General features: G+C 38.0%; 1 protein-coding gene across 1 annotated transcript in view; it reads left to right on the top strand.

Annotated features, from left to right (window-relative positions):
- The window catches only part of igsf21a (immunoglobin superfamily, member 21a), a gene marked incomplete in the record, with an annotated part of 185891 nt that overhangs the window by 107355 nt on the left and 52943 nt on the right, over nt 1-25593 (top strand). Inside the window, 1 exon segment of the mRNA XM_036151534.1 lies at nt 24763-24878. Within this exon segment, the coding sequence (XP_036007427.1) occupies nt 24763-24878 (116 nt within the window).

The raw sequence follows: 25593 nt of genomic DNA, 5'->3' as shown, positions 1-25593 counted from the left end.
CCGATTTGTTAACTTGTTAAACCGATGCTTTTGCTTTACAGAATTTTGTGATGTTGTCTTTTGAAAATGTGCTTTTACCAACTAATTTTATGTCCCAAAACATGCTCTTTCATGTCATACCTCAGTAAAAACTGGATACGTTTAGAGAGTATGTATCAATACCATTTGGGAATAGTGAGAGAGTTGACTCTACAAGCAGAAAAAAATAAGTATTAGAAGTTATTCAATATTATACAGTAGTACAAATGGCTATTGGACAGATTTGTGTGAACTATTTAGTTGATTTTCTTTTTCATACCCATTAGATTAGTTACATTGCCAGTGGCATTTTCAGTAGGCAATATAGTGAGTGCCCTGGGGTTCTGTTGACTAAGGAAGACTGCATAAGCAAGCACAAATGTATCTTTGGATATGTGATGCAGGCCTAAATCTCAGAGCATATTCCTGCAAAAGCCACAAAACATTAAAGTGATTTTTTTAACTACAATAAACGGACAGTTTCATATAATGTCTGAAAAAGTGGAGGATTCTTTTCTATTTTAAAGTTTATGGTAATTCAGAGCCATTCCAGTGTTTTTTAAAGACTAAATTTGTTTTTGTTCTGTTGACAAATCGGCGTTTAAACCTCCTTAACTGACTCTAAATTAAGCTGCTGTATGAATTTTTGTGAAGGTAATGGAACAATTTTTTCATAATATCAGTTTTAGCTTTAGTGTTTTGATCGTTAATACATAGATAAGGCATAACAATATGACCAGCATAGGCTGCCTGACAGGTGTGAGACTATTCAGCCACAAATGTTTTAGGTTAAGGTTTAGGGAGGTAGCATTACCTTTTGAAGTTTGAGCTCCAGTATCTCATCTGTTGGATTGGGAAAAAAAAGAGTTTTATCTTCAACTGTATGATTAAATCTTTTGTGTGGCATGTATAAAACTTTGCTCAAAAGTGTTTTAATTGTTGGGTGCAAACAATTTTTCACTCTTTAGTAAAGAACAGCTGCTGTTCCATATATTTGTACACAACTGCTTGTTACTGTATCATCAGGACATGCATAAATTTAACAGAGGTCAAAATATTTTATTTAGAACTAAAAATCTCATTACCAGAAATATTTAGGCAAGCAGCTGTATAAAAGAGTCACATTATGCTGGTGAAGAGTTTCAGTCATCCAGGACCTAGCAAATCAAAAACATTTAAAAATCTAAATAACGGGACTTCAGTTGTTGCTGTTGAAAACATTTTGCTCTTCATCTGGAGGGATTTTCTCAATTCTAAACTAGTGAGGGAAACGTTCTGAGCCGCTTGGAAAGTGCTGTTCTGCCTATCTAAAGTCACATGGAGATTGGTTGTTAGTGCTGTTGTTAGCCTAGCCCATTTTGCATGTGACATTTTTGGTCACATGCAAAATGGTGTGACATGGTTTCAAACTGACCTGGCATCAGGTTTAATTCAGAACACTATATTTTTGAAAGCTGATGCCTCTTCTGTTTAGAGAAGTCTTTTTTTCTTATTTAACATAAATGGCTTCCTTCACCTCTCTCTCAAACCATCTATCATCGCTGTCCTCAAAGAAATGTCCTTCATCTCACCGCTTAGTTTGGAATGCGATTTTTTTTCCCCATAGGATAAACCAGCCTCTGAGGGTTCAGTTAGGTCTAAAATGCACCAGAATGTTTTGTTTGGAAACAATTGGAATTGTCTAGACCTGTGAGTATAGGATGTGTGTGGTGCGTGGGAATCTGTGTACAGTGTACCTTATTTTTTAATTTTTCAAATTTTTCTTGTATGGGTAAGAGTGTGGGGGCACCAGGGTGGGAACGTGTGAATGTGACTGTATACCTGGTGTTCTGTTTGTCTTTTTGTCAGGTTGGCTTTTGGACTGCCCCATCTGCTGGGGCATCTCAAGTCTCCACTAAGTGTGGAACCCATCCCCCCTGTCCACCTCCCTCCATGGCTGGCGCCTTGACCCGCTGATAGTATCCGGGGCTGGGTGTGCGGGTGTGTCCACGATGCTTCACGCAGCCTGGGCTCCAGGGCTCTGTCAGGGCCCCGTTGGGGGGCAAGGTGCCTCTGGCCCTGAGGTTTCTGGGTCCATGGCTTGATCCACTCTGGCGCAGCTGGCTTGTTGCTGCGGCTCCCAGGGGCTTCAGCACTGTGGTTTTTGGGGGGTTTCTTGGAGCTCTCGTCTGCTCTTCTTGTGATCGGGGAGGTAGCTATCCCTGTGTCGGTCGCTCTTGGGCTCTTTTGCACTGGGGCCCTTTAGGGCGTCTGGGGTTCTGGTTTCTCCGGTGTCTGCCTCCGTGCTCTGTGGGAAGAGTCTATGGCTCCTCACAACCACTGCTGAGCATTTTTCTTATGAATAAAACCTTACATCCAGAAGTGCACTCTTGCAAACACCTACAAGTGCTTGGATCCAGGTACTTACAGATTCACTTCTATACAGAAAACCCCCATTATTATCTTTAGCTGTCACTTTACACATGTGTATCAAATAATATACGTATTTTCAGTTGATGCTATCAAGCGGTTGGTTGTTTGTACCTGTAATACTTATCGGTTGTTTTAATGTTCCTATCTATATATCTCTATATATCTCTCTGCAGATGTAGAAGCAGACTCTCAGGATATTATCTTGTACTCTCTTTTTTCCTCTACTCTTTTTTGTCCACCTTCTCTTCCTTTTAGCATTTGTCTCAGTTTTTCCTCTTCCTTCTTTCCCCTTTCCATTTTGGTGTGCATTCAACATGAAATGGTCCCAAATAATATCTAATAAAAATTGTTGCATATGTATATATCAAGCGGAGTCCTATGGTGAAAGCAGTAATGCTCCACTTGTGAAAGTAAATCTGTTGAGTTCTCTTTTGACATTAAGACCAGCAACTCTTAATGCTACACTGCCATTACAGGACACGTTAAAAAAAGAAAAAGGAAACAATTCTTCGTTTTCAAACAAAGTTGTGGATGACATTATTTTTCTGTGCAGCCTTAAAAAGGTCAGTTTTTAAATAGTTTTTGGAAGAGATTTATTGAAAGGGGTTTATTCTGTTTCCCGCCATCTGTCTTTGTGGGGGACCATGTTTGGCCCAAAGGTGTAGTGTTCTGGTGACAGGCAGTTTGTGTTCTAGTGGGTGGTGAGAGTCAAACAGAGTTACTGATCTGTGTGGATTGATTTCCTATAAACCAGGAAATTGTTCTCCTCTCTGTGAGGTTGTGTTTTGTCTTCAGAGTTAACATGTCTGGTGAAAGCTTCTACTTTATTTACTTGGATTTTGACTCAGGATCATCCATGTACCTAAATCAGTAGCTGGCAGGTACTCCCTTAAAGGAGTTCAGAGCTTTATTTCTACTTCCCTCCATGTGGAGAATTGGTCAACAGTAGGTGATACTGGAGAACCCATGACACAACCATGCTGTCTGTCTGTAAAAAACTGTCATTATACTTGAAATAAGTGGGTGGGCAGACTTAGGTCCAGCAGGGTATCTGGGGTGAAATTGGCCCTGTTGTTGAGGTCACATCTTGATGAAGTTGTTTTCTCATTTATCCACTTTCTTGGATGTGGCTGTACAGGTAAGATGTACAGTGACACTAAAAACATTAGTATTTGTCCTGGACTTAAACTTCAAATGTAAAATTGTGTTAGCAAGATCTATGGAATTTAGGATGGGGTGTGTTTTCCAACAACAAGCGCTATAGTAACGGCTTCTGTATTTCACATGTTACTAATTATACGCTGCTGCTTGATGATTCTGACTGGTTTTCTTTGTGTATTTTAGGAAGTCCATATAAACAAGGTTTGGTATCCCCTGTGGTACAATCTGTAATTCAAGCTGTAATTGATTGTTGTGTCCTTTTCAGGTTTCTGGCAGGTTTGTTACCTTCTTTTTGTAGTGTTGTTTGAGTCCCTTTTTAAGGTCTCTTAGTAAAGTGTTTTTTTCCTTGTTATCCTTAATTGTTGAGCACTACTGGTGCATCTTCCTTTGTCAGCTTGCAAAATAGTGATGTTCTGGTCCTGGCTGAGAGATATTTTACTTTCCTTTCCTGTGGTGTGAGATTGGAATGATGTGGCTTGGTACCTGAGATGATCACTGTTACTCTCATTCTGAGTTCTTCTGCTTGTGTCAGGTTGTTGTTTCTAATAACAGATTCAGTTGAAATGATTACTTCCCCAGCAGGTATTTCTTTCCAGAGACATAGCAAAATTCAGACCTTTTGCCAGCATGCCCATCACTGGTTTTGTTAATGTCCTGTCCAACAGGTTTTTGATGAACTACTGCTCCTGAACGTTTGAGTTGTTGACATTCTCCTGTTACTGTCTGGTGGTTTGGGGGGGAATAAAATACTTTAATGCGACTACAAGTACTGAAATCAAGCTGTTTTTTTTTTTGTTTTTTTTTTTACTTTTTAGGAACATTTTACAATGTTAAAAAGATGACAATGCAAGTAGTAAAGAAAGGTACACTTTTACTGAATGACACTGCAATAGACTTCATCTAATGAATGGAATAAAATAAAACTCAGTTACAAATAGCAATAAAAAAGACAGACAGAAATACGAATGCAATGTTTATGCATGCCTGCAAACTAAACAATTATTTAACAAAAATGTCTAGGTTCTGGTTGTTGAATACAAATAGTCATAACAACCATGCAATTTCATTTAAATTGCTGTCAATACTCTTATTCATTGCATTATTTTAAATCACTGAGCAGAGTTGAATTGAGACAGCTCTGGAGGGCTGTTATTTTTGTTTCCTGCTGAAGCCTTATGCTTCAATAACCTGCTGATTAAAAAAGGGTTTATTTAAAGTGTTGCACCATGACTGACTGGACCAGAACTGTTTCTATGACCTTATGTTACCATTTCTGAAATGCGTTTAATAAAGCTTTTGCCCAGTTAGACACCAAATTCAAGTTAGATCTGTCAGCAAAATGAAGCTGCAGTCTTTTGTTAAATTAGTCACATAATTAAAATGCAATCAAACTGGATTTGCTCAATATTCCAATCCACATGAGATTGTTATTGATTATTGTATTTCACACATCGTGTTGGGAAATGGCAACCATATTCTGCTACCAGGAGTCCAACTAGCTCACTGAAGTGTTAATTAGCATTTTTTTGCCTTATGTTTTCTTCATGGTCTTTAACAGATTGCAAAAAAACTTATATGCTTTCTCTTCCTATAGGATGAAACTTTACAGCATTTTACATTTTGTAGCTTAAAGGATTATTTAATTTTCTACTGTGTGATTCCCTGAGCATAATGTGAACCATTAGTAAAAATTACTGATTAGGGGAATTACAAAAAAGTCTGTTAATAGGTAAAACTTCTCAGGATAAGCTTCAGTTTAGAATTGTGATTTCACACAAGGAAGGAAAGTGTGACCTTCAAATATCTGTAGGTATACAATTCTCATTGAAAATGTTTTAATTATATTCATATAAGCATATTGTCAACGTGTTTCTTCATCCATTTTCTACATCCATTTAATCCTTAGAAAGTCTTATATTCAGGTTTCAATGAGTGAGAGACATCTCACAACATGGAGAGATAACCAGTCTATCATGAAAAAACAACTTGTCCAACATTTACACCTAAGGGCAATTCGGTGATACATATTAACCAAATAGCATGGACTGTTGGAAGAAGCTGAAGAAAAGAAACATTGGGACCAAAAAAAAAAAGAAGAAAAAATGTAAGACACACCCTTGCTTTGACTTTAAGGCAAAGCAAGTTTATTTGTGTAGCAAATTTTAGTAACAAGACAATTCAAAGTACAAAGAAGATAAAACATTACAGAGGAAAGTACATTGCAGTGGAATAGTAGCAACAGGTCAAGATATAAGATAAGGTAGAACTTCAACATTAACGATCAATGGCAACTCTGAACAAATAGGTTTTAACCTTGAATTAAATGATCTCAGGGTTTCAGCACTTTTACTGTCTTCTGGGAGTTAAGGTTACTTTCCAGATAAGCATAAGAACTGAATGCTGCTTCCCCATATTGGGTTCTGGATACGCAAAGTAGAGTTGAGCCACTAGACCTTAGTGATCCAGAGGGTGGATATACTGACAAGTCTTTGATGTATTTTTGTGCTAAGCCATTAAAGGCATACTATGCAACATTTTTCAGTTAATTAATGTGTTCCATACCGTTTTGGATGATTAAATGAGTCATTTCAGGTCGAACAAAGGTTTTCTCGGCAGCCCTGGTGGTCTGTGGGGGAAATACCGTACTTGCAATTGCAAGAGCCCTCGGCCCGCACCCACAGGCTCAGAAGTCTCGTGCAAGACTGCGAGAGTCGGTCTTGCTTTACGGCGAGAACTCCATGTGTTTTTGCCCTGCCACGCGCGAAAGCAACAACAAAGAACCGCGTGTTAAAGTCAAATAAACATGCAAGCATATCGAGTTTTTTATTATTATTAATTATTATTATTTATTTATTTTTATTTTTTTAATGTTCGCGAGGTGGTAGCGTTAGTTTGGCGAGGCGGCCGCCTCGCCAAGATAGCGCTGCGGGAAACCCTGATGTTCATACTTTCACTGTGTTAGTCATTGTTTGTACTACCGTTTTTTTGACTTTTCGTTGCGTTCGCCTGTCTGCTAAGCTCAAAACAACCGCGCCTGGCTTGTCGGAGAAACCAGAACAGCTGAGCATCTTTATGACAGTGCACTTTTACTTTCGCCCTCTGGGGGAGCCCTCGCTGGAAAATCAACCCCGGTTGCATAGTATACCTTTAAGTGATTTATAGACTGAGAGAAGCATTTTAAAGTCTATTCTCTGAGTTACAGGGAGCCAGTGTAAGAACCTTAGAACTGAGGTGATGTGTTCTACTTTCTCAGTCTTAGTGAGAACGTGGGCGGCAGCGTTCTGGATCAGCTGCAGCTGTCAGGTCAACTTTTTTGGCAGACCTGTGAAAACACCATTGCAGTAATCAATTTGACTAAAGATAAACACACGGATTAGTTTTTTGAGATCCTGCTGAGACTCTAGTCCTTTAATCCTGGAAATGTTCTTCAGGTGATAGAAACCAGACTTTGTAATTGTGTTTAGATGCTTTTGAAGATTAAGGTAAGGGCCCATCACTACACCCAGATTTCAGATATGATCAGTGGTGACTAGCTGAAGCTGTGTGGACATGTTCATGACAGACAAAACTTTCCTTAAAAACGGTGTTGGTAGAACTGTGTGAGTGGAGTCAGATGCTACAGTTACATGAGGGTTTGTTAACTTTAGATATATATGTGTTGGATTGGTCAGTCATCTAAAGTACACAGTTTGTTGGACTTCACCTTCAACGTCTTTGAACCTTCAGGTGAAATTTTCCCTTGGCTCCAGAGGCTGTTCTTGGCTATTGTTTAATAGGTAGTGTTTGCTAATCACTGTAAAATGCCCAGATTTTGGAACAGATCAACTCTATGTCTGCTGGGTCAGGTTTAAATAGTGACATCGGTGTTTGATATTTAGTGTCCAAGACTCATATTCTCACAAAATTGGAAGTGAACGCTGTGTGTCTGACAAACTGAATTCAAGATCAGATAGCCTTTGGTAAAATTAAGATTGTGTTTTGTGTTTTTTGAGGGGAAATCTAACAACCTTAGATTGTGTGTGTGTGCATGGTTGTGTGTCACAGTGAGACAGCGTTAGAAACGCCAATATATCCAGGGTGTACCCATGTCTTGCCTAATGAGTACTGATAATAAACACTTGCAACCCTATGTAGATTAAATTAAATAATCCATTGCTTGTGCTTATATTAATAAACAAATTCCATAGCAGTCTTATACAGGAACTTAGATTTTTTTTCATCATTTTTATTACTTGCAGCAAAGCAATAGTATGGTAAAATGTTAACAGTCAAGATTTTGGACTTGTGGTTGCTACACTTTCTTTGTCAGTACATATCGCTACATTATCTACTGCCACAGAAAAATGTGTGAAATTGTGTGCATGAAATTGTAGCTCTAGAGAAAATGAAAGGGTGTTACATATCTCAGAGGGAAGCGAGTATGTTATAGAAAGAGCTTTTCCATGACTGAGACAAAATTATTAGTTTACCTATCATTGAAAGTAGTTCTTAATGTACAAAATGAAATCTAAAATGCTTTAACATGTAATTCTCATTTACTCTTCATGTCTTTGCTCTTTGCGGTTTTATGTTTGCTTGATCAATATGCTTTCAGACACACCGGATTCTTCTGCCATAACTTATACTGGAGTTATTCTGGAGTGGAGATATATGGCATGGCATCAAATGGCAAATAATGTCCAAAGAATTGATACCTTATTGACACGTCTGGTACCTTGGCTGCCCCAAAGCAGACAGAGACAGTAGCTATATTTTAAGGTAACAACAGCGAACGAAAATTAATCAATGTTTACCTAAAAAATTCTTTTTTGAGATGAAGAAATAAAAATATCTTAGGAGATTTTACAATTGATGATGGTTATGTTAATAACAAAAATGGGTATGCATATGTGGGCTATATCGTTGTAGATAGATGCACAGAGAGTCTGTCAATTGTAAATTATTAGCTCAAAAAATTATGTTACATGGCTCTTAAAACATAGATGTGCAATAAATACTTCACATAACACTGCAATGGAATTTACTATGGTGCAACCCAATGTCACAGTAATGACTTGACTGCAACATCATTTAATCGTATGCTATTCTGTGCAAATACTGCACACTGTTGTGGACATACCAAATGCTTCTATTAATCGCTTCTGTTAAGACAATGGGGACAGGGGCATGTGCACATTTATTTTCGCAGTATGTGACTTGATGCAAAATTAGCTGTTAGCTTGGAGAAGCGATGGGCGACACAAGGAACAGGCAGTCATTTTCTAACTAGTACTGCACTGTGCTCGAGTAGCGCTATGTTACAGCATTAATGGATCATGTTCTCATTTTTTGAGTACACCGATTGTGCTTGAAGAAATGCTCTGCGCGAATGAACTGTGTGATTTGGTGAACAGATCTTGCGAAAGATTGCATTTAATGTACTGATTCTAGAGATTAAGGACACTCAACCTGTCGTTCCCATCACTTGTTCCAAACCTGGAAACAAATAGTGAATATTAACACAGTTAATGTTATCTGGTCTACTGTTTTGCCAAACAGGGAAGTGGCACTTTGATTAAACAGGGGCTGAATTATCCCCTACTTATTGGCACTAACGAAAATTAAAGAAGCAATAAGTAAGATATATATACTGTAAAATCAACCTAAATCATTATTATTTGTCTCCCTATAAACAATCGGTCCTCTCCATCAATGATGTCTTAGTCAGGTTTTTCTCTTTTCAAACCTAGAGGTACGGTCCGGGCTACACAACTTCGGTTCAGTGTGTAGCCGTGTTTACTTCCTGGTTCCTGGGTCATTCCTGACAATTCCAGAGGTTCTTAAAATAGAGCTCAGCCTTTGATATTTTACCTTGGCTAAAGAGCAGCAGCCTAGAGGCCAGTAAGTGAAGTGGACCAGAAATAGAACAGAAGAAAACGGCAGAACGTTAAGGAAATGGTAGTTTGTTTGTGTTGTTCCTATTTGAACCAATAGGTGTCATTATTACTTCCTATAAAGTAAAAATTGTCATATTATAAACAATTATATTTTTGCTCTTAACCAGAAATAACCCTGTGCCTTCAAAAAACTCTGTGGCATCAAGTATCAAGAGTTTATTTATTTTTTTATCATGACAACCTGAAAAACCTTCACTCTGTATTTTGAGCCAAAAAGACAGAGGAGATGTATACTGTATGGAGTCACACAGATGGTCTTGCATAATTTTTGTACACATGGCCTTACTTGATATTTTAAATATGTAAAGTAACATATTTTTCCAAAAAAAGGCGCACAAAAATAGACTAGGATAGACCAAACTTCAGGAGGAATTGAAAAATGCCAAGGGTGAATCGGAGCAATGGTCATCCTAATTATGCCAAGCTGTATGGGAAACTGGTGGGGCACTTGAGGAAAACAGTAATCAAGACCTCAGGCAGCAGGGTGCAGTGATGAAGAGGGTCTCTACATCTGCTGTTAATATGAAGGCATGAAATTGCAAATTCATGCCCCTTAAATGTAGTTTGCTGCAGCCGTGAGGACATTCTTAGTCTTTTTTTTCTGCCTACAAGTCCTCCCCTGTTGAGAGGAAACATGAGCAATTCTTTCCCACAGGAAGATTGGGAACAAAATCATCATTTGAAGAATCCGAAGCGGCAGTTGTATTACAGCTTGGCACCATTGTTTAACCTGCCTCTAACAAGGACCACAACATGTAAATCAAATAAGAGACCGTGAGACCCATATTTTCCTTCATTTACATAATGTGTTACTGCACAGACCATGCTGGCATAAAATAGAGCTCTCACAGAGACTTCCAAGAAGTATTTCATTATGTCATTGCCATTGCTTCCTAACCTCTTAATTCAGGTCAATTAAAAATGCCTATCACTCTTGTTAGTTTGGCAATTAAAGGTGAGCTTGAAACAAAACATACCATATCTTGAGGCAAAAGTTTGAGATTTAATTGAGATTGGTATGCACCTCTGTTGAGTGCAAAATTACTCAAGTAGAAAATTGCTGTTATGTGACAGCATGTGCTGTAGTGGGAAGTGATGACAAATTCAGTGAACTGAGCTTTGTGTTCAAAGATTCAATTGGCAAAAACAGTTGACACCAGACGTTTTCATACAGTATATGAAAAGACTCATAACTCTTTTGTCACTGTCTGATATTAAATCATACTAAATGTTTCTTTTTTTACGTTAGTTAGGATGAAAAAAAATATCCTAGGTTTTACTAAAACCTAGAATAATGAGAGAAAACTATGTAGATTATTTTATTACTTTCTTCAAAGGTAGAAGTATACATACACTAACATTACTACGCCTTTAAAATTATGGGAAAGCCCAGATGATGGTGCTTTGGCTTTTAAAGACTTCAAATGGTTTAAATCACAACTTGTGGGTGTATTTTAAGATCCCATCTCCAATAAATTGTTTCCTAGTCTAACATCATGGGTGAAAAATCAACTAAGATACAAGGAAGAGAACACTGATCCTCAACAATTCTGACTTATCCTTGCATACAATTTTGTCTGTTCAAACATTTATAAACACCACCCAAATGTTTAATACTGTCCCATAAAGTGTAATGTGCAAAATACTGATAAGAGAATTTTATCATCAAAGTACTTGGGCTGAAAGGCCACTCAGCAGGGAAGAAGCTATCATTGCAAAGCCACACAAAAGCATGAATACAGTTTATAAATGTACTTGGGTAAAAATATTTTTGAATATATGTTGTTTGATTTAAATAAAGTTTAAGTGTGTTGTCCATATTGATTGTTATGTTTAGAGGAAAAAGGGGGAAGCATGCAAGTCTGAGGATATCATGTTGGTGGGGAGTGTCATTTGCGGCGAGAGAGAGAGAGTGGTGCACTTCACAAAATAGATGTCAGCACAAGAATGCTGTGTGGAAATATTAAGGCAAAATCTCAAAGCAAGCTGTAAAGTTAAAACTTGGCAAAAAATGAGAAATGACTCCAAGAATTTGGCTCAAGGATAACAGAGTCAATATTTTGAATAGCCATCACAAAGCCCTAATCTCAGCTCTGAAAGTGTGTGGGAAGAAAGAGATATGTATGAGCAAGGGAGCCTACTCGGTTACACCAGTTTCCCCAGGAGGAATGGGCAAAAAATCCAAAATGGATACCTAAAATGTTTGATTCAGTTCAGTTTGATTCAGTTAGCTTGTTTCAGCTGAATATGTAAATTAGCAAATATATGGGTATTAAATTTACCAGATTCATAAAATATGGCTAGAAGATGGCAAATGTAAATATCTGGCAATGGCCAGTGAACCAGCTTTTTGAACTGTTACAGTGCATTGCTTTTGTGATTGAAAGTTTTGAAGGGACGATGTGGAAACAGGATTTTTTTATGGGTCAGTAGGAGGTCAGGATCTCAGGGAAATTTGTCATCACATCTAGTTTAAAAGGGCTGCCTGCACCATCAGAGTTCAATTTATTTTTTAAATGAAAGCCCTTTTCAGCCCTTACACAAATCTATTACTTTCTACGATGAGAATCAGAACCAATGCAACCATGAATAATGCAAAATTGGATATGAAATACTTCAACATATGGCCATCAAATGACATTTTTATGCTAATTATAAGTCCACAGTTGTATCACATGAAAGATACTGGGTCCTCATGAGATTCAACATACATTCATGAACTCTTTTTCAAAATCATTATTTGAACACATATAGATTCTTCTGTCTAATATGATAAAATATATGTTGTTTGCTTTTAACAAAAACATGGATCCAACCTAGTTGTTCAAACTAATCATTCAGCATTTTTAAATAAAGCTTGTGTATGAAAATCCATTTTTTCTACAGTATAATACAATGTAAATAGTAATTATTTATCTCTGCTTTTTTATTCAAGCCACAATTGCACTTTTTTTAATTACATTTCAAGCAGACCTAAAAACAGAGTGAGATAAGCAAAACACATGTACGACAAGATACAGCCGGGGGAATTGCTGCGATCAGCAAGGTTGTATCAGTTCTTGGGTAAATCCAGTCAGATTTGCTCTGTGGATTTGATGATTGTGAGGAAAAGTGTCAATGTCTGTCATGATATTTGATGTATCTGGACAATAATGTTGGAAAAAAGAAAAGAGATAGGAACAAAGTAAAAAAAAAAGATTTTATTTGGGCCAATACCACTAATCATAACAATCATAACTTGTTATATTCTTTGTATACAGTGATTTAACAGAAAATGGACATGCACTTAATCTGTGGGACTTTGAAATATAAATTACCTGTTCCATACAAGGTTCTGAAAGTATTTAAATTTAATCCCAGGTCAGCAAACCTCCCCAACACAAATAACTGCATATGATTGGTAGACAATAATAAAGCTAACTCTGAACAGCTTGTAAAAAACTAAGCGCTTTCTAGAAACCCTAGATATGTCCAAAACATGTAGGAGCTGCACTTTATCATGCATTTGTGTGTGCATTTAAATGCAGGTCAACAAAGTCCACCCATTCTTTCAGAATCAGAATCAAACAATGATATTATCAAACCATCTATTTAGACTTGTTTATGAAAAAGTACATCCTCTAAATTCCTCATCTGCAACTAGTTGTTAGACAAAGGAGTATGTCAACCGCAACCCTCGATTCGGTGGGAAATAAACAATTTCATTGACTGGAATCCTAGGCTTTTTTTAATGTAATGTTAATTTTCCTAGCCATTGTCTATACAACATACGTATGCTTATCTAGCTTAACACATTCATTTAATTTACAAATCAATGCAATTTTGTACTCATACCATTATTTGGAGCCTGTCACTCCATATTCTTCCCAAAAATGTGCTCCGGTACATGTAATGATGTAAACAATATGTACACCCTTACAGATTTCTTTGGGTTTTGCTGGTTTGTCACACCTAAACGTTACAGATGACCGAAACCTGTCCAACCAAACACTGAAAGGTGTTTAGAGCTCCTTTGCAGACATATCCAAAGGGACTTGACACAGATTGTGGTTGTGAGAACAGTCCAGGTCATGTCCAGAATACAAAAGCTGATGAGGTGACGAAACGAGGGCAAGACAAGACAGGGAGCTCCAGAGGCGAGGTCAGGAAGTAGACAAGGCAGACAAGGACCAATGCTGGCCATTTACTCACACAGTGGTTTCAAGAATCTGGCAACGGCTGTCTTTGAAGTCCCATTTTTTTTTAAAGCCAGAGAAATAGATTGGTACTTACACTTCAGTCCAGTGCAACACAAGAGGGTTTAGTTACATTTAAAAAAAGTCTTTATTTTGTCCAGCATGTGATGACCTCACACTGCGATGAATCAGTGGATATCATGCACACTATGGATAAACCGCATGGTTACAGTTTTCTCTGTTCATCATATTTGTTACAGACACACTAATAACTAGCTGGTCAAGGAAATGATGCAGCTGCTTTTAATGGGCAGTGTGACAATGCAGTACAAAAATTATATAATGATAAAACATCAGAGAAGTTGTTACAAAGACTGCAAATCTAGAATGATAAAATGTTTTCTTGTTTATGTATTAAACTGCAGTACACCCACGTACACAGACATCAAAATACTGTCATCAAGGACCTCCATTTATCATATTCAAAGGAGTACATTTCTCCAGTGTTATTTTCCATGCCCAAACTGTTTATACTTTTTTCCAATGAAATTTTAAATGTCCAAAAAAGGAATTGAGCATCATTATTTTAGTAAAAAAACATATGTCAAAAGAAGCCTTTTTTGTTCGATTTTCAGATGCCTGTATCAAAGCGTTTGCAGCAGACTATTTTTAATCTAGTTCCTTAAAAAAAAGTTGAAACGTGTCAAGGTAAAAAAGTCATTCTGTACTATTTATTTTTGAGTTTTACAAATGGAAACTGTTCTCCATGGACACCCATTTATCTTGGTCATAAATGCCCCATCAACAGCCCTTACATGTCAGCTTGAAATATGAATTCTACTCCCTGTCCCTGAATGCTGCGTGCAGTATATTGACATTTGTGGCGCTTGCGGCCATCTGGTTGAAGGCTTTTGATGTAGATTTTCTCAATGACTTCTTTGGGGATTGTTCATGTGGTCAGGGGATGAGACGAATATGATGGATATTTTTTCTGCAACAAGGGCCTGTTTGGCCTGAAAAAAAAGTTTTGTCTATTTTACCTACTTGGTAAATTGTATGTTTTTTTTTATATGCAGCACTAAGCCTCACAGAAATACTGATCAAAAACGTCTGTTGCTAGGGGATCCTGTGGGGGGTTTCATGTCAAGGTCTGGTGAATTACTGGGCTGCTACATGGAGCTTGGGTAAAACAGTAAAGAGCCAAATTGTAACAGATTGCCAACTTAACCCCTACAATTAAGCAGGAAAAAAAAATCTGGACTTTAGAAATGAGGGTGCCAATCATAGCATAGTTGATGTTGGGCTTGGTATAGGATGAGTCCCATCTGTCTCAGTTTGCTATTTTGGAGAAACAAAGGGACGCTTTCTTTTTTGTCCCGTCTCAACCAAGCCTTCAAACTGTGCTGGCAAAATGCTTTTTCCAATCCCCCTTGTCCTCATTATAAGCACAAAGCTGTACGTCCAAACTTGTTTTTACGCTTGGAGAATGTCAGCCTGGGAGAATCACAAAAGCCACAGGCAGTAGTGATATGTCACATTTCCAATCATAATGGAACATAAGTGAAAAAGCACCATTGTGCCTCTACTGTAGTGTATTCAACATGGATATATTCTTTACTAACGACTTTGTGAAGCTCATAGATTTTTTTTTTTTTTTTTTTTGTGGATAAATCTGACCAGCATTGTAAACTGATTGCCCACCCATTATGACACTGCACACTTATACATAAGTTAAAGCAGCAAATGTGCTGTCAAGGTTGCAGGATCTTATTCTTTACTCTCAAAAATCCACCGACTACTCTAACCACACAGAAGTGTTGTTGCATTTTCAACAACAGTGGCATGATTAATGGGTTTTAGGACGGGGGAACTTGTTCTGTATGACGCAAGCTTTTGTCTCTGCTTGTCACCCTTTTTTTTCTTCCTGACATCCACCAGAGTCTCCCTCTCTTTGCAGCCATCTACACCACTAGCTGGTTGGCTGGGCGGGAGGATCTGATATGAGCTGACAGCACAGTAATAACCCATGCAAATTAACTGGGTGGTGTGTGAACACAAATGCTAAAAGCACAAAAGTAATGTGATTCAAAAGCATATTTGAGCCTCTGTCTTCTCTTTCTGTTCATGTTGGGGGATACATGTTTTGAAAGTAGCAGACTCAGGTATAGGGAACTCATACAATGCATTTCAGCTTGACTCTCCCCCCTTGAGAGTGCTAAACTTTGATTGTTTTTCCAGCCTGCTGTCTCTCCACCTTAGCTATAGCCTATAGAACTGTGTGACTTGTCAAAATAAGGAACGAGAAGTACACAGTTCCTTTATGATTCCCTAAGCTTTAGAAAATCTGAAATGAATTGGCATTTTTTCTCATAGTTTCTAATCCATGTGCATCTCTGCTAGAAGCACAAGTAAAGCAGCATGGGGTCATGTTGTTTTTTGTATCTGTGTTTTTCCCAAGAATTTGCTGTGCAAGTTTTGTTCAGGCTTTTTACATCACCCGGTCCTTGCCTAAGGACAAATGACTCTTTTGCTCTTAAGAAATAACTGAAAAAAGAGAAAATAATCCAGTCTTAAACTGTATGTACATGTCTGATATCTACTCACAACCTCTGTCTCAAATGAATGTCGACACTCTCATAATTAACAAATTGCAAATACAAATGTGTTGCAGCACAAGTTCTTAGACATGGCAAGCAATTAAAATGCAGCTCTGGAATCAGAACGAGAGACTTTAGTAAATTGAAAGAGCGATGCAAGATTTTAGCATCCATCCACCCAAAGAATATGCCCGTGCTGGTGCATATTTCTAGTGGTCATTGAGCGAAAAGAAGGGTACACCTCGGACAGATCACCATGCCATCATAGGGTCACAAAGAGACATTTAGGTGAAACAATCATGCACTCATATTAACACCTAAGGTTAATTTAGAGAGACTAAGCGGGAGGAAGACAGAGAGTACCGGGAGAGAACCCAAGCATGCACAGGGAGAGCATGCATCCTCCGTGGAGAAAGACCTCCAGCAACAGTGTTCCCAACTTAACCACTATGCAGCCAAGAATTTAACATTCTTGGTGCAGACAGTAGCAGGAGGCAAAAATGTAATGGTCACACCAAAAAAAAAAAAAAATTGAGAGGGTTTTTCAACAGTGGGGGCTAATTTGAGTGCTTGCAGTTTATTAAGTAAAAGAAGAAGAGGCCTGCTAAAATAATAACAAAAATGTTCAGTATGTAAAAGCTAAAGTGATTAGCACTGCTCTCTGAAATGTTGCCATTTACAATGTCCTAGGCATGCTGAATGAGATCCTTATGCTCTTAGGACATGTTCACAAATATTTAAAACAAAATGTATAACATAATTGATTTTATTTGAATAATACAATCACATTCTGTATATATATATATATATATATATATATATATATATATATATATATATATATATATATATATATATATATATATATATTATATATATATATATATATATATATATATATATATTAGGGCTGGGCAAGTTAACGCGTTAATTTCGCGTTAACTCATTAGACTATTAACGGCAATATTTTCTTTAACGCGCGTTAACGCATGTTGCTCACATGCTTTTATTTTGTGAAGGTCTGTTGCTGCGGTGTAGGGGTTTGAATCAGAACAGTAGGTGGCGATAATGCGCCAATAACCTCGCTGTCAGCCAAGCCTCGGATTCAGAGTAAGAAAGGTGCTGCCCGGAAAAAAACCAAGCCGAAATGCGGAAGGCGGTGTTTCCCGCAGGAATTTGCTTAGGCGAGGCGGTGAGTTGGCGGCCGGAACAAGTTTTGTGCGGAGCGGGGGGGGTCTGCATCGACGCCGTCGGTGAAGTCGCTTCGCGTTTCAAAGTATCCATGTGTTTTTGCCTGTTTTTCCCTGCCATTCACTATATGCACGCGAGAAAGCAACAACAAAAAACCGCGTGTCAACGTCAAATAAACGCAAGCAACGCAAGCATATCGAGTTAGCAAGCATTTCAGTTTAAAGTTCTTCCAGCATTGAATATGACAGAAACAAGTTAGTTGTAACCACTGCCAAGTTAAACTTTGGTATTGAACATAAAATGGTAATGCTGCTCCCTGCTGTTACCTCAGAAATTGCCTGTTTTTGGTAGATTTTTTTCCCCATAAAGAGAATTCCCTGTCAGTGGCAATAAGCTTTATTTTATTATTATTGCTATTTTTTGTTTTACATGTTTAAGTTGAGCTTTACACTAAATATGTGTTACTGATAAGTGCTACAAATGTTACAACACTTTTGTTCATATGGCAGCAGAACATTAAAATAAAAGTGCTCTTTACACTACTTTTGAATTCATTCTTGGAGTTTGTAAATACAATGCGATTAATCGCGATTAATCAGGGCGATTGATCGCGATTAAATATTTTAATCGTTGCCCAGCCCTAATATATATACACATATTCAGTACATTAGAACATGCAGTACTTTTTGAAACAACCTTTAAGCAGGTATTTCACATACTGTAACAGTTTTTTTTAGTTTTTTTTTTTTTATATATATAATTGCAGTGGGATTTAGAATGTTTTGGGGGCCATACATGTCTTGCTTGACTTTCATCTTTTTATTTTTACTCTTTTTTTTTTGTTCAAAATTTGTAATGAATCTATTCCATATTATTAAAACAATATGTGAGGTTAAGGTAATATTTCTGTGAAATTCAAAGTTTGCAGTTATATGACTGAAATATGGCTATAAGGAGAGATACAAAGGAAAAGCTGAAAAAAGACTTTTAATCTGACAAATGAGCCTCACCAGCAAGCATATTCTAATTTATTGAATATGAGCATACTCTGTGACCATTTTGATAGTAAGAATACCAACTGGCCTAATGTTCACAATTTGAATTAAAACTCTGACACATCTCTCATGAAGCTTGTTAGTAAAAGCGATGCAATGATGGTCTCTTTTGGTCAGGGGTCACCAGCATGGTTCCTGCGGGCACCAGGTAGCCCTCAGGGACCACATGTGGGCCTGCTCTAAAACTGACACAACCTTCCAGTGAGCTACATCTAAATTGTTATTTTAGTCTGTTGCTCTACTTTTGTAATCATATTTGCATTTATATAGATTTTAAAAGGACAATATCTAAGGAGAAAAAAACATTGCAAATATGTTTATTGGTGAGCGCTGACTCGTCTAGTTCATTGGTCAGTACTGGTAGCCCTTCGTGTGACACAGTACCAATGAAGTATCTCTCCGTTTCAAAAGTTGGTGACTTCTGCTTTAGGTTGTCAACCTGCCAAAAAACCCACAACATATTTTATCAGCAGTAACAAACCTCTAAAGATGTGAATGTAAGTCTAGCACAAAGGGATGGGCTTTTTTGAATCAAGTTCTAGTTTTACATCTCTTAAAAAGATGTCCAGTAAAAGCCATTGAACAGGTTCCTGATTTCTTCAATTATCCATTAGCAGGTTTTATGTTTTTCTTGTCACATTCTCTTTGAAAGCTAACAGCATAATGGCGCTTAGAGACTCAGAACAAAAACAGGTGTTAGTAAACAAGAGATTGACCAAGAGGGCTCGGTTCCTAGTATGAATACAAGTGTCGCTGCATGACATCCATTTCTAATAAACAATAGAGCATGTACAGAAGTCATTATGTTATATTAACTTAAAAAGGTTAGTGATTTTACTGTTAGTTTCAACCACGACTGTGGCTCGACTTCCCTCAAAATTAAGCTCCTCGTCCAATATTTATGGCTGAGTCTAGCCATCCTACAGAGCATGCTCGTTTTGTATCCAGGACCTCTTTCTTACTTTCATGATCCATACCTCATGGCCATACATGCTACACACCAGAGTAGCTCCCACATTACTACAAAGCAAACCCTGATTGCAAAACTCCATCCGCAACTACTCCAGTGCACCCTGAAGGTCATGACCTGAAGAAGCCAACAAACCCACATAATTGTCAGCATGCAGATGAGTCCCTGAGGTTTCCAAACCAGAGCTCCTCCTTTCCTTCACTATACCTTTAGATCCTGCCCATGAATATCACAAAAGGGATCGGTGGCCAGGGTGCAGCACCGTCTGAGTCTAACCTGCTCTTTGAATATGCTTTGTTTGTGGATGCAGCTCTTGTTTTGGCCATAAAAGGAGTGGATAGCCTTTAAAACCACCCAAATGCGTTATACTCCTGCAGCCCCACACCCCCAATAAAGAAAAAAAAAACCTAGACAATGTTCTGCTTGCCTAGAAAGGCTGAGAAGTATGATCCAGCAAAAAAAAAAAAAAGGCTAAATTTGGAATTGCTGATGAATAAAACAAAACAATTGCTTAGGACACAACATTCAGTAAAATACGATACCTCTTACTTGAGATTACTGTGTACAAAGTATGCAGTATATTACTAAGAGACTAGTGTCAGGTTGCTGCCACTTTCCTATAAATTACATGCATATATGCTAAATGCTGTCTGAAGTAATCTGTTAGTTCTTCATCAGTGGTCTTTGGGCATTAATTAAAGCAAAAATCTCTTTCCCACTCTGGGCAGATTTTAATTCATGGAGATTTAAGTTGATATTTATCTGTTTTTGATTATAAGATTTTTTTTTTCCAGTCTCCGGTTTTGATTTTACTACCAACCTTAGTTATCCTCTCAATCCTTCCAGAATTCTTGGGCCCCAGTGTCTATTTTAAATCACCCACGGTAATAATGATACTGTCCCCTCCCTCCAGTGATGCGTTGACTCACCTGGGATATACAGGATCCCAATCCCAGTGCCTTGTCAGAACCTTCCTGCTTGCCACCTGAAACTGCAAAGAGGCAACCCTCTCACACACAGGGTAGAAGTCATAAATTGAGGCATGCAGCAGGGCAAGTACGGAGTAGGAGAAAGTTCAACCCTCTTCCAGGAGTTTGACTCCAGAGCCTCAAGCTGTGTGAAGATGTGAGTCCAAGTACATCTAGTTGGCATTGCTCCGCCTCACAGACCATTTCTGGCACCTTGCCCGCCAGTTAACTGGCATTCCCATTAAGCCAGACAATACAATATTGCTGGTAATTAGTACCCCAAGACCTCTGCCCTCACCTGCTGTCCAATTTGTACGGTATCCGCTCTTGATGTTCCATCTTGAAGGTGGTAGGGCCATGTGAAAGGCTTCCTGAAACTAATCCATGCGTTTATATTTAGTAGAATTGATTACTGCAACGGTGTTTTCACAGGACTTCCTAAAAAGTGGGTCAGACAGCTGCAGCTGATCCAGAACGCTGCTGCCCGCGTCCTCACTAAGACTAAGAAAGTAGAGCACATAACCCCAGTTCTAAAGTCCTTACACTGGCTCCCTGTATCTCAGAGAATAGACTTTAAAATCCTTCTGTTAGTCTATAAATCCTTAAATGGCTTAGCACCTAAATACATCACAGACTTGTTATCAGCGTATCAACCCTCCAGACCACTAAGGTCTTCTGGCTCCAGCCTACTCCACATACCTAGAACCAGAACTAAACATGGAGAAGCAGCATTTAGTTCCTATGCTCCGTTTATCTGGAACAAACTTCCAGAAAACTGTAAAAGTGCGGAAAGCCTGAGTTCTTTTAAATCAAGATTAAAAACACATCTGTTTAAAATTGCCTTTGACTGTTCTAGTTAAACAGTTTTACTGTTAGTCCTGTAGCTTCTTTACTCTGAGCCATTCTGAGGCTCAGGACCCAAAGTTTAACAACCAGGTGCTCAACAGGAAGCTACCCCCAGACCTGGTGCCCCAGTGTCTCTAAACTGCGAAATGTTTGCCACTTAACATGGTATGCCATTTCATCAGGATCATTGATTCACTCTTAGTGAGATGCCTCCAGTGACGCCAGTTTGTAATGAGTGACACTGTTAGGAGTTAAAGCTCTAGACCAAATATGCCACAGGGTCATATTAGTGAACTAAACCATCCATCAGGTGAAGTTGGCAATTCATTGGAGGGGAACCATTTTTAAACATTGTTATCTTGCAAATCACGCTAAAAAAAAAAAAAAAACAGGAGAGGAAGATTGTTGGTATAACACTGTTTAAACACAATGTCAGTGAAAGTGCTTTGCAGAAAAAAAATAAGCAACAAGTTTGAAAAAGAGCATATTAATTACATTAAAAGTAAGGCATTCATCAAAAGAAAAATAGTACCATTTGGGTATTAGAAGAATAGAATAGAAATATCCTTTATTGTCACGGGGTGACATTCATGTGTGCCAGCAGCAAAGTGAAATGCAAATTGAGCATGCAGATATATACAAGGTCAAAAAGTATTAAAAAAAAACAAAAATTAGATTAGGAGACTGTACAGTAAGGGTGTTCTACAGTGGTTGTATTGCATCAAAACAATAAAACATTTAAAATTAAGTAAGATATAATAAAAAATAAACTGAAAATGTAATATTTGACCTTTATGGGAAACTTTCAGTGAATGTTTTTTTCCTGCTCTATAAGAGCAACGATTTTTGCTTATCTGCAATTATACCTATTTTGTTTTACGCTGGGGTAGCTGACAGTTCAGACTGTAAGGTGTCAATTGTGTTCATCAGAGAGACAGGCTGGGAGAAGAAACTATCTCTTTTGCAATTGGTTTTTGCAAATTTCACTCAACCAGAAGGTAAAAGTCTACAGTTTGTGTCCAGAATGTGTGAAGATGTTCACAGAGATGTTCGGCCCTCTTTTCCTGATGCTAGTCCTTGATAGAATAAATGTCAACCCTTATGATCATCTCGGCAGATCTGGTCCTTTGTTGCAGTTTAACCCTGTCCAGGTTTGTGGATAAGCCAAACCACAGTGATGGATAAACACACTACAGACTGAATAGGTGTGTTGCCAAACTGCTGGACCAGCAGCTCACATGGAAGGTTGTACTTCTTGAGTTGCTGCAGGAAGTACAATCTTTACTGGCCATCTGCTGAACAGTGTCTTATGTGTGAGGACCATCTGAGATCCTTCCTAAGGACTCAAGTTGATCCACGGTACATTCAGTTTTGTTAAGAATAGTGAGGGGAGGGAGTGTTGAGTTGTTTTGTGAAAGTTCATGACATTTCAACTGTCTTGGGAGGCTTAAGCTTCAGGTGGTTCTGATCGCACTGGTGGACCAGCTGATCCATACAGACTCATCACTGTCTTGGATCAGAGCAATGATTGTGGCTTCATCTGTGAAGTTGAAGAGATGCATAGCCGGGTTAAAAATATGTTTATAAGCATTATTTGTGGTGATTGTTGTCAAAATGGTCAGTTAGATCTGGACCGTAATCACTTATTATTGAGGCATCTGGATTAGGCTTCTTTAAAAAAAGATATTTAGAACGAAAATGAATTCATTCAGTCCTAAAAACATGAAATTGAAAAGATGAATGCAACAAGCAGAAAATGCAAAGCAATGCAAAATAAAGTAACAAGAAGAATACCAAAAAAAATGCTTAAAAATGAAAGACAAAACTGGAACTTGCCAAACTGGAGCCTCTCCCCTCCCATAAAGATTTGTGTTTGTTTCACTTTACGTTTTTTTTTTTCCAGCACCCTTCATGAAGACTGAATCAGCATAGGTTATGGTATCAAACTGTAACGTTCTTAATTGAAAAACAGAAAAATTGATGTGTCATTTTCAAATTAACCTTACAGTGTGACAATCTCAATACATCCAAGAACCCTATCACCTCTAACAAGCAGAGAAGAGAGATCTGCTGTCTAATGAAGTATGAAAAGCTTAGACTTCATCGTCACAGACAACCATCTTAATCCTGTACCGGCTTGTTGTGTTTGCAAACAGTATGCTGCACACAGTAAGTCTCGGTATTAATCGTGTTAAATGTTACACCAGGGCTTATTGATGTCTCAGGGTTAGTTTCCCACTATGCGCTCCCCTCCCATGGGCAGAATACAACACAGCACCCTGATCAATGTGCAGCTTTCCTCAACTAGCTTGACTAGAGAGCCCAATCATTTATCTCGGCATCAATACTTATCATTCAAGTGGAAACCATTACTTTAACAGCATTTATACAGAACAGTGTTTAATTAAAGCCTAAAATGTATTGTTTTAGTGTATAAAATGCAATAGATTTTTAGAAACCCCCATATGTTTCATATTTATGGAAGCTATTACTGCATAGATGACTGACTTCATTGTTTGCCAAGAAACAGGGGGTATTGCTACATATACATTTGCTGGAGCATCTGAAAAAATGAACAGAGAAATCAATATTCTTAATAATTATTTATCACTCAATAATGTATTTCATGTATTGGCCTAGCTTGACTCTGCTCAATGAACTGCAAAATGCATCGCCTCAGAGTTGAATCTGTAGGCATGACTACTGAGAACCAGACCTCTGACAGCTAATCATATGCCAGGATGAAACAGACTTGTTAGTAAGCTAATGGAGTGATCTAGGGTCAATTTACAACCATATGAATTCTATCAATAAGCAAGTAAGAGATGTAGAAAACACAGGAAAACATTCCAGCAGCTAAATCCCCTTTCAAACCCCCACCTTCTTTAAATCAATTAATTGCTGGGGCATGTCTGTTTGAAAGTATCTGATAGATTTACAGATAAAACTGACACAATAAAAAGGCACCATTCACAGCATGACCTTTGTTTGTCAGCTTCTCTGCCTTAAATCATTACACTTACTTAAATAGTAACTTTAAAACATATCATTTCACCTCATGACTTCCATAATATACAGTGGGTTGCAAAAATACCCATACTAAATAGAATTTCATCCTTCTGTAGTAAAGGAAATGTAACTGCCAAATCTCAAGTGAAACAATATCCCAGACAAACAATGAAGGTGAGAAGTTCAGTACAAAAACCTAATGATTTGTGTTTTCTCTGAAACTACTTTTAGAAATAAACATGCTCTAGATGTTTACTGTCGGATTACCTGATAAACTGCAAGATTTATCGTCATGATCCTTTTTCTTCTCCCCGGTGTCTTGTCCAAAACACACTAGATGTTTCTTTCATGTTATTCCTTTTTATCACTGTGACATAGCATATTAAGTTCCCGTTTAACAAAGATTTCCCTTTGTCCTCCACAGCACCTCCAAACAACATATCAGTGCTGGCAGAGAACACTCCAGCCCCCTTCAGTCGATACCAAGCCCAGAATTTCACTCTTGTCTGCTCTGCAAAAGGAGGGAAACCAGCCCCATCGGTGAGTTAAAGATGTTTTTTTTATTTCATCTGTTATTTTTTCTCCTTTCATGGAAGTAAGATAGACTTGCATGTTCCATACTAACAGCTCAGATTTTGTATGATGTGTGAAAAAAAGGACCCAAAAGCAAAATTCAAAAGGTTGCGGTAGACTCAAAGCCTAGAATGATTTTATTCATCACAAACATAACAAGACTAAAAGCACTTGAGCGCAAGTTATTCTCAAAGGCAAGGCCACCTAAGACCACAGATGATCAAGCAGGAACAAAACAGACAAACAAACAATGGTAGCGCAGAGAGCAAAGGATTCAGGACAGAACACATCCTAAAGACCTGATGACAAATGTGCTACAGGTGACTGACAAACAGTAACAGAGCCCAGGCATGATGGAAGAGCAGAAAGAAAGACAAACAAAGGTGAGTGAGAAAGGGAATAATAACACTAGGCCAAATAATAGCAGAGAAACGTAAAACCTCAATGCATCCATCTTATAGAGAAGTATTTGACCGTGACAAGCTTTTGATCTCAGTACCTCCCAGGGATGTTGAAAGATTTTTCTCTAAACAATGCTAGTATTGATGGTAATGGTCACATTCACTAAAGTTGACTTAATTAAAGTGACATGATAGGAATAACATTTAATATGATCACAAACCATCTTCCTACACTTAGATTTGGGGAACTAGATTGTATACTCTTGCAATTAAGTACATGG

The sequence above is a fragment of the Fundulus heteroclitus genome, chromosome 20 (genome assembly GCF_011125445.2).
Source record: "Fundulus heteroclitus isolate FHET01 chromosome 20, MU-UCD_Fhet_4.1, whole genome shotgun sequence".
NCBI classification, from domain to species: domain Eukaryota; kingdom Metazoa; phylum Chordata; class Actinopteri; order Cyprinodontiformes; family Fundulidae; genus Fundulus; species Fundulus heteroclitus.
The sequence above is the reverse complement of the archived record's forward strand: the minus strand, read 5'-3'. Positions and strand labels throughout refer to the sequence as shown.